Source organism: Dysidea avara, chromosome 8 (assembly GCF_963678975.1).
Source record: "Dysidea avara chromosome 8, odDysAvar1.4, whole genome shotgun sequence".
Lineage (NCBI taxonomy): Eukaryota > Metazoa > Porifera > Demospongiae > Dictyoceratida > Dysideidae > Dysidea > Dysidea avara.
This window is the reverse complement of record NC_089279.1, coordinates 32,982,454-32,992,366: the sequence shown is the minus strand read 5'-3', so window position 1 is coordinate 32,992,366 and position 9,913 is coordinate 32,982,454. Positions and strand designations below refer to the sequence as shown.

General features: G+C 36.5%; 1 protein-coding gene across 2 annotated transcripts; it reads right to left on the bottom strand.

The window, feature by feature from the left end:
• Positions 1–3,285: 3,285 nt before the first annotated feature.
• LOC136262790 (adenine deaminase-like) lies at positions 3,286–8,321 on the bottom strand. Of its 2 annotated transcripts, none has more exons than XM_066057195.1 (2): positions 8,064–8,321; positions 3,286–4,800 (listed from the first exon to the last, which is right to left on the bottom strand). In XM_066057195.1, the coding sequence occupies exons 1-2, from the start codon at positions 8,244–8,246 to the stop codon at positions 3,373–3,375; spliced, it is 1,611 nt and encodes a 536-aa protein (XP_065913267.1). In that variant the 5' UTR covers positions 8,247–8,321; the 3' UTR covers positions 3,286–3,372. The 2 variants fall into 2 exon arrangements, with proteins under 2 accessions (XP_065913267.1, XP_065913268.1); XM_066057196.1 differs by lacking the exon at positions 8,064–8,321 and adding an exon at positions 4,859–4,882.
• Between the last annotated feature and the right edge of the window lie 1,592 nt (positions 8,322–9,913).

Sequence of the window (9,913 nt, the reverse complement as noted above, 5' to 3'; positions counted from 1 at the left end):
ATTTACAATCAGAAAATTGCAAGAGAGCTCCAGCCTCCCTTGCTCCCTCCCTCCCCCCCCCCCCCCCCATTGTTATGACTATGTATATACAGATTTGACAGGAGTAGAAGATTAACAGGATGTAAAGCTACATCTGGTCCAAAAGTATATAAATAGATCAATACCTTATCTCTATACATATTTGTAGGTGATGCATTGCTTAATTGTTTAAAGTACATATTTGGTATTATTGTTTGTGATTGTAAATGTCATATGTGTATATAAGAGATAATGGAGGATAAAGAATACTGTAGAGGGACAATGAATTCAACTGGAAGTAGTTTTTAAGTTAATTGTTTAGTAACAACTTGTGTTGTTCTTATATGGATCATAACTTTTTGGAACCCAAATTATTACGTATTTGGTTCCTAAATTAACACAACATGCTAACATAAAAGATTTTTACATAATATTCAACAAAGCATTTGAAGAGATCTATAGATTAACTACTGCATGCATGGTGATTCATAACTGTAACTTACTGATCAAGTGGCACCAATCTGCATTCAAATTAAGCCATGAACGAGGGGTCCGACATGAAGACCTTAGATTCAATATTTGCAAAGTTTAGCAGGGATTTGGGATTTTTACCAGGATTTAATGTATTTCAAATATTTTGAAATACATTGAAATAAACCACTAGAATTGTGCAAAGTATTTAATTACAGAATAGCAGTGCAAGATCTACTAAATTTGAAGAATTCTGAATTATATTTTGGCTTTTTCTTCAATATTATGAATATTCTATTAGAATAGTTTCAACTGCTGCAGTTGACTGCTCTATTAGAGTATCTCGATCTTGTACAAAGAATAAACAGAGAATTGAGGAATAGAATACAAAAATTTACGGTATTTCAGGATTTAAAGATTCGTTCAGCCTTAGAGATTTAAAGGATTATATCCAAGATTTAAGGATTTGAATCCTGCTTAATGCTAGATTCCATACGTGTCGGACCCCTCGGCCATGAAAAGAAATTATTTTTTCTACCAATGTATATACCCTTTGGGGTACTAGATCTTTATAGGACTACAAAGCACTACTGACTAATAATAATTATTACATTCAAACTGGGTACTAGAACTGCATAATACATCTATGAAACCTTCAGCAAACTGGGTGTACTAGAACTAAAACTAACTATGCATACTTTTAAATATTATAAAACTTGAACAGCACTGTGACTATGGCTTCAAGTAGAAAAATTGATGCATTTTTATAAAAGTAATGTATATATTATGTCCTACTATGTACTTAGCTTGATAACAACATGTAGGTAAACTGCAAGAAACAACATACTTAAATGTGCATGGAGCTCTGCATTTTATATCATATGTAGTGCAGGTGTATGTGTGATGTTTGTACATGTACAGTACTTAGAAATGTGTAGCTAAACAGGTAGACTTTGCTGACATTCACACAGAGAAAGTAATAAACCTCAGGGATTAAACAGCTGTAGCAATATTTTGACTGCAACTCCTGCACTATATTTAGTGGAATATTCTGTTGCAAACCAATGACTTCGACAAAATAGCACTCTTTACACATGCACACATATATCACATACTGTATAGCTGGTAATTTTCGAAAGGTTTTTATTTTTGGATATTTCGAAGAGGCCCAGCCTTCTCTTCGAAAATAAATTCCCACATCCAGTTGTTCTTCGAAAATAAATTCCCACAGGTGAAAGCAACGATCCAACTTTCAGTGATTTGCTTGCGTATTCCTCAAGTTTTAGCTCAGTATTACTGATGATAATGGGTAAACTGTATCATTACTGTGCCAATAACCAGAAAACGGGTGATCCAGAATGGGAATTGATGCCTAGAATCTATGCTAGCTACAATCGAGCATACAAGCCAGTGAATTTACTCCACTCAAAACTCCCTCAGTCTTCTCTCCAGTGCACAGGGATGGGGGTTATTCCATCAGTAAGTCAGCTTTTGGCAAACATTCACGCATCTTCATAATTTGTGATACGAATTTCCGTTTATTTGAAATCCATCCGGACTTCAAAGTATATACTCTTCAAAATTAAAATCCTTCGAAATTCAGATTTTGCTTCTTGTGCAAAATTTTCTGTTTCGAAAATAACCTGCTATATGGTACATATAGTTATAATTATGATTTAATGAATAATGATCAGTGCATGCATGCAACAGTACTAGATTATAATATATACGTGACAATCATTGTAGGTGCTATGAAGCTATCCTATATACATGTATGAGTGATCATAATTATATATATTATAATAATACTTGCATATACCTATAGCTGATCATGATCATTCATGTCTGCTCCAACAGATTGGAATTTTACATTACTTAATTGTTTTACACAACTGCATGGTGTAATTTTAGTTTTTGAATTGCAGCAACAAATTTACATGTAATAAATTAGATGTCCCTACACATGCATTCAATATTGGTATCGGTTACAATTTCATCAGATTTGGTACTTTACCACTTCCCAAACATCTATAAACAATAATTATTTATTAAGGCTTTACAGCACAAGTGCTGAAGGTCTGTAGGACACCTGTTTAAAGTTGTTACAGATTATTGTACACTATTTCAGTATACTTCTTTTTACTGTAGCAAAACCTCACAATACATACTTATACAATAAAATTGTTAGCTACACACAAAATGCTGAATGTCTTTTAGTACAGTGCGCCAACCAGAATCTTCTTGCAAAATCATATCAGCCGGAAGGCCATTCCATATATTGGCAGCTGTAGCCAGCCAACTACGCTTAAATCTGTCTAGTGTTCTAAAGTTCATGGGTTCTTATAACTTAGTGACAATAAAGCAAAGCATTGAACGCTGTACCAGGTAAAGCACACATCAATATAGTTATAGGATTAGTGATTTTCAGTGTACTGGAAAGAAAGATCAGCGTGAAAAGTTGCAGTGAAAGAAAAAATGCAAGGTACACATAGCAGGAGATGGCACCAAAAGGTTCACTGAGTGAAAAACTGCATGCAGATTTGAACCCATCCTTCTCACCCTAACCATGCACTGAGTTACACCACACACTGATTCACCATCTGTAAAATTTGTTTCTAAAAGCAATAAGTTAATGGCATAGGCATTTACTTACAGTTTAGCATTATATCCAAGTTTTTCTTGCACCGTTTTAGGAGCTTTATTTAAAAGCGGCTTTAGTTCTAGATGATGAGGACTTCAGAGAAATACCCTAGCTACTTGATATTGCAGACAGACAGCTTTTTAGCTTTACACTAATCAATGTTAACATAATTATTTTGCACTATGAAAAAAGTATACAAAAATCTAAATAAATTTGTCAAAGGCAAACAATAGAACAAAAAGTTAATGGTAGGAAGGACGCGAGTTGATTCCCTCCTTCACCTTCACAAGCACTTCATCTGCACTGTCAACAAAGGTCAACAACTTCATGTCATTGTCGTAAATCTTAAGGTTATCGTGGAGGTTTTTTATCACCTCTTCCCATGGGTGGCGCATGATGAAGATTCGAGGTGACACTGCTCCACACAGAGGCTTCAGAGCAGCCAGATTCCATGCCAAGAGCAGCTCAGCAACTGTCCCAATAGTCCCAGGACATACGACAAAATTTTCACTAAACAATGCTAGCCTTGCTAGTCTCTCAGGCAATGAGCGTGTAATTGAAATCTCTGTCAAAAACTTGTTCCCAAAAATATCTCGTTGCTGAAACACAGGTGGGGAAATCACGCCTCTAACAGTTCCATTCTCGTCACTGCAACCTTGTGAAGCTGCCATCATTATCCCATTGTAACCACCGGTGATGACAGTGTAGCCTTCTGCCCCAAATAACTTGCCTACATCATATGCAAACTGGTATTCCTTGCTACCAGGTTGTGCTGCACGAGAGCCAAACACCACTATGTTCCTTGGACAAGGAGCATAACCCATCTCCCATTTGTGTCGCTGGAGACGCCTTATGTAAATCTCTTTGTCTTGTGGTGACATAAATGTTGAATTAAATGCATTACAGCAAATCTGGTAGATTTCTTCCTGACCAAAACCCACTTCCTCAGCCGTGTTAAGAAAGTTGTCTGTTATATAACCACCAAAGTATGCAGGGTCATCAGAATTGATTGTTATTTGGAGACCTTTCCTAAAAAGCTCACCGGTGATATTTATATCAATAAAATAACGATTGTAGACCTGCAACTTCTTATTAGAGAATGGGCAAACAGTTAGTGGTATTCCCTGTTTCTTTAACCGCTCCACGACATGATCATCTAAAAGGCACTGGACCCCGTGGTTGACACGAATCACACCCTGATCAAGGGCATCTTGGATATAATCAGGACCACCCTCTTCCCCAGCATGAGCAGTTAGCTTCAATCCCAACTCTGCTGCTCGCTTAAAAAGCCGCGAAAATTTCTTAGGGGGATTTCCATCCTCACCCGAGTCTAAATCCATGCCAACAATCCTGTCCAAATATGGCACAGCACTTTCAAGTGTTTCCAAAGCTTCATCTTCTGACAAGTGACGCAGAAAGCTGATGATGATTCGTCCCTTAATCCCCATAAATTCCTGACCATCAACGGTAGCCCTATACAGCCCTGAGATAACTGTCTTAAAGGGTATTCCCCTTTGGGTGTGGGTCTGAGGGTCAAAGAATATTTCAGCATACTGAACATTATCTGCTGCAGCTCGTGTCAAATAGCCTAACATGAGGTCATAGAAGTCTTCCTCGGTACATAAAACTTTGCAAGCTTCATAGTAAATATCCAAAAAGTCTTGAAGATTCTATAATTAAAAAATAAATAAATTAAATAGCTAAAATTGAACAGTAGCGATTTCCAACCTCTTTTTTTCACCAACAAAATATAATCACTCAACACACGATCTATACCAAATAAGTATCCAATCATGAGTTAGGGTGGGGTCCTACGATAATTAAGCATGCAAAACAGTGATACTTACAAATCATCCAAGGATTTCTCTACTCAGACCAAGCTATGTATAAATACATACGAACTATTCCCATACATTTTCTATGGGAGCTCAAATTAGATGAAATCCCAATTGAAACAATGGCACCACTCGTGGTCATTGTAAGACATCGTTTCCGGGAAAATAACAATGGAAATGGAGTGGTTTGATGCTTTCATAGCAAAACAGGGATGCTGATTTCAGATTTGGGCATTGAAACATCCATAAATGTTTAGATTTATAAGAAGGTGGATGTTTTTGTATGTGAAAATTAGATGATGGCTTGGAAATGCATGTACGCACGTTTCTGAGTTGTTGAACATGTAACTGTCTTATTCTTAGTGTGATTAAGTTTCTCAAAGCATTCTAGCATTCCGCATTCACGTTTATATCCCAAGCTTACAGTGTATATTATAAAAAGCAGCTGACAATGATTATATCATTTTAGTTCTATATACAGACATTTAGCTTTCTGCTGCATGCTTTCTGCTGGCTTTAAACAGATAAAAAAAGTAATAAAAGTTGCATAATTAAAGTTAGTAACTTTTGGTTTGTGCAAACTGATGGTATAATTGTTAACCACACAAAACAACCAAGCTGTTAAAAAATGGTGTGGCTTTAAAAAGCCTGAGTAAAAAAGTTGCGAAATCAAAGGTGGCATATATAACTGATTATGTAGCTAGCTACATGTTTTCTATAGTTTTAAAGGGGAGTCCAAAAAACATGGAATATAGTTTTGTGCTCATTCTATTTTATGATCGCCCTGAGGATTTCCTTTGTGTTGTCTGTCATCGCGATTGCATTCTCGGTGGAATTGTTACGAGGTGAATATTGTATAAATGCTGTAGAAGGTATAAATAGTAGCAAAAATGTTAAGAATGTAATTTCCGCTTATTCCGTTATTCTGCTGTTCCGTTATTCCGATCACTCCATCTAAGCTAAACTACTTTCTAATACACTTTGCTACACAATCGCTACAACACTAAGTTCTTTCTGCTATACTTGCTTATACCAACTGTCGCACACGAGTAACTGCACAAATTAATTAGTGACAAAACACTCCATCCCAAGAAAATCTACTCTGAAATACTGTATAGCCTAAAGATTTCAAGGAGGAAAATTTTCGCTGATTTTGCAGTTTTGGGTGTTATCAGCGAAAATTTTACCCTTGAAATATTTAGACCTCCATATAGTCTAATACATTTTGGGAGTGTTTGTAAATCCGTGAAAACTTTATTTCTAGCAACATTGCTCAACCTCGAAATATTTACTCCTCAAAATATTTAGGCTATACGGTAATCTACTTTAGCTAACCTTCCTCAGCTTTGTGAATTATCCATCACCAAACAACTGTGATATAAATTCAAAAGGGTTAAGTGCTGTGTTTAGCTCCCATCACTTTACTCTAATAAATTAGGGCAGTTACTTGTGTGTGATGGCTGGTATAAGCAAGTATAGCTACTAGAAAAACTTATAGTTTTGTAGCGATTGTGTAGTACAGTGTATTAGAAAGTAGTTTAGCTTATAGTTAGATTATTCTGGAGTGGTTAGTTTTGTGCTCATTCTATTTAAAGCTCGCTCTGAGGATCGTCTTTGTGTTGTCTGCCATCACGACTGCATTCTCGGTGGAATTGCTACGAGGTGAGTATTGTATAAATGCTGTAGAAGGTATAAATAATAGTAAAATGTTAAGAATGCAATTTTCGCTTATTCCGTTATTTCGTGTTTTCTGGACTTCCGTTTTAAAGTGCAATGCTATGCCACTAGAGCATAGATAGCAATTATATAAAAACACTGAGCGCACTTGGTGTAGTAAGATAATTTCACGAGTATAGTTTTCCCGTACCATCCTATGAACTTTGGTGTACAGCTTTGCTGGTAGATTAACTAGCACGTTTTGATGCTGTTAGTCATGAGCAAGGTTAATTTTATATTTTGAGGTTATAAATCTTTCCAAATGATAAAATGCTTTAATTAGCATTTTTGAAATATTTGTCACCTTTTCTGGTGAAATGAACACTTGATGAATGTATGGTAAAAATTCCATCACTTTAGCATTATTTAAAACAAATGTATGAGCCAAAATGTGGGGTGTTACTATTCAGTGGACTGGACTGACATATTTTTGGTTTTTGCACATTCTATGGTTGGATTTATGGGGTCTTGCTAATAGCTAAGCACCCTTAGGGCACCTGCAGTCCACTTCTAAATGCTGAAGACAAACAGTGGAATGTGCAAAAACTGTCTCTTAATAATTTCGCTACTCAGCACACATTCCTTACCCTGGTGTGTAGTAATGCTACAGGCAGTGCAGGGAATGTGATAGCAATAGTTAACCAGCGATCAACTTGCCAGTAGACAGTATCCTTCAAGATATCCCTAGCAAACTTGAGGAGCAAGCTAGCTAGTCTTGCATAGTCAGACCTCTAGTTCAGTGCAGGAGCTTACCAATCAGATTTTTCAGCACGAGTGCTTATAATCTTTAATTGATAATCCCTTGCACTGAAACAGAAGTCTATAGCAGTGAGACTAGCAAGACTAGTTTGCTCCTCTAGTTTGTTCTAAGGATATCTTGAAGGATATATTGTCTACTAGCAAGTTGATTGCTGGTTAACTATTGCTGTCACATTCCCTGCACTGCCTGCAGCATTACTACACACCACTCCAGGGTAATATATATACAGTGGCATAATGAACGATATAGTAAATTACAGTTTTTGCATATCCACTGCTTATCTTCAGCATTTAGAAGTGGGCTGCAGGTGCCCTAAGGGTGCTTACTAGCAAGATTCCATAAATTCAACCATAGAATGTGCAAAGCACAAAATATGTCAGTCCAGTCCACTGAATAGTAACACCCCAAAATGTGTGATGGTGCGACAATGTTTTGCACATTATTACCCATAACTTTTGCTCAGAAGGTGACATTAGTTTTCAATTTGAACTGAGCTCTTTTAAGTCTTTAACAGATTCAGTGCATTTGTTAAAATCACGAAATTTGAATTTTGGTTATTGAAACAGTAAAAAAATATGAACAGTTGTTGCGTTAACACTGTAAAAACACTCACTAAGCTGACCTTGAACTTGGCTCGTCTTTCCTTGTGACTCTCTACTGTGCCTTGTACGGAGATTCCGTTGCGTTGAGCAATTTTGAACATCGTCTCTGGCTCCAGCGTTCCTTCCACGTGCACGTGTAGCTCCGCTTTCGGGATAGTCCGGATATAACATCGTAGCTCTTCACTCAGATTAGAAGCCGCCATTAGTCTGTTCACTCAATCACTTTGGTGGTGGCTGAACTCGTGATTCAAACCTGGATGCGCTGGTGTTTAATTTAAATTACCGCAAGTGGTATTAGAATAGGCAAATTTCATAATAATGAAAAATCCAACCGTTGCCCCTAGCAACCTAAATTTTACATTATTTGTAGGTGTCAATGTCTTAAGTCACTTCTCCAAGTTTTAAAAGGATAGCATAAATAAGTCAAGAGATATGACATTTTGAAGTTGCAATTTTCCCATACATCATTCACACCTACAAATTATGTAAAATTGAACTTTTGAATGTTTGCATATGTTGAAGTACCTCATTTTTGTGATTGTTCAGAAGGGGCAACTGTAGCCCTCTCACATAGATATGCATGGGGAAACCACAAATTTCAAAATGTCACATCTTAAGACAATTATATGCTATCCTTTAAAATTTGGAGAAGTTACTTTAGACGTTATCACCTAAAAATAATGGGAAATTCAGGTTGCTAGGGGCAACGGTTATTTCTATATGCTATAAAGCCTTATTATGGAGTTTGTCTATTGTCAGTACAGGCCTATGGCATGCATACAGACATATAGATGTTAGATATGGTGCATGGTACTGGTACCCTAGTCTAGACCCCTGTATCTACTTATGTTGTATGTTGTCTTAATAAATAAGACACCTCTCGTCTCATCATTACCAGCAGTTAATCGGTTTTTTGTAGAGAACTATTAGACTATATTTCAGCTTGCTATTTCCTTCTCAATCATTTATCTCAACTTTAGATTTAATCTTGTCACAGTTATGTTTATACCACCCAGACTCCACATAAGTTAGTAAAAAATCCTTTCAGTTATCCCCATTCACTGGTACTTTGCCACACAGCCATCTTGACAGTTACATATACTGACTTAAGGTACATAAATTCTCATTTCAAAAAGGATCTCGCTTAACCAGACCTGTACCGTACTTGTCATTTAGAATGATCTCAGCCCCAACACTGAAACAGATTAGAATGCTATACAATTAATTAGTATTGTGTGTGTTAGTATTTGAGTGATAACTGATGCAGTTCATGAATGGCTCAATGGTCTGTAGATAAGACAGGACATCATATAAAAGCAAACACGTGGATTTGCTTACTTGATTCAAATGTGTTTGAGTTTCCAATGTGACCTTCACATCATCTGCCAACTCTTGCATCAACTTAACACTGTTGCCTAGTGTGAAGAACACAATCTTTAACAAAATCTTTAGGACCATCAAAATTCAGGACTAAAAAATTATCGGTGCACCGATATGACTTTTAGCCGATATTCCAATAACTGAATATTATCAAGCTGATCATGATAAGCAAAGCCGATCTGATATGGTGGCATAGACCTTCTCTCTAAAGAGCTACACGTTAAATACATTAATAAAGTGGCTTTAATCAACAGTTGAGTGAGTTGACATTACATAAACAGGTGTTGCTTACTACAGCATGAGGCTCCAAAATAGATGTTTATGTATATCTGCATCTGCATATACATGTTACTGATCCGATATACCAATATGCAAAAACATGATCTGATTACCGGTACACGCAAAATAGGCCCACCAGACCATTTGTTTTCTAAGTATGCATGCCTCACCATGGCAATACAACATACGCCATTTTTATGGTATGATGTCA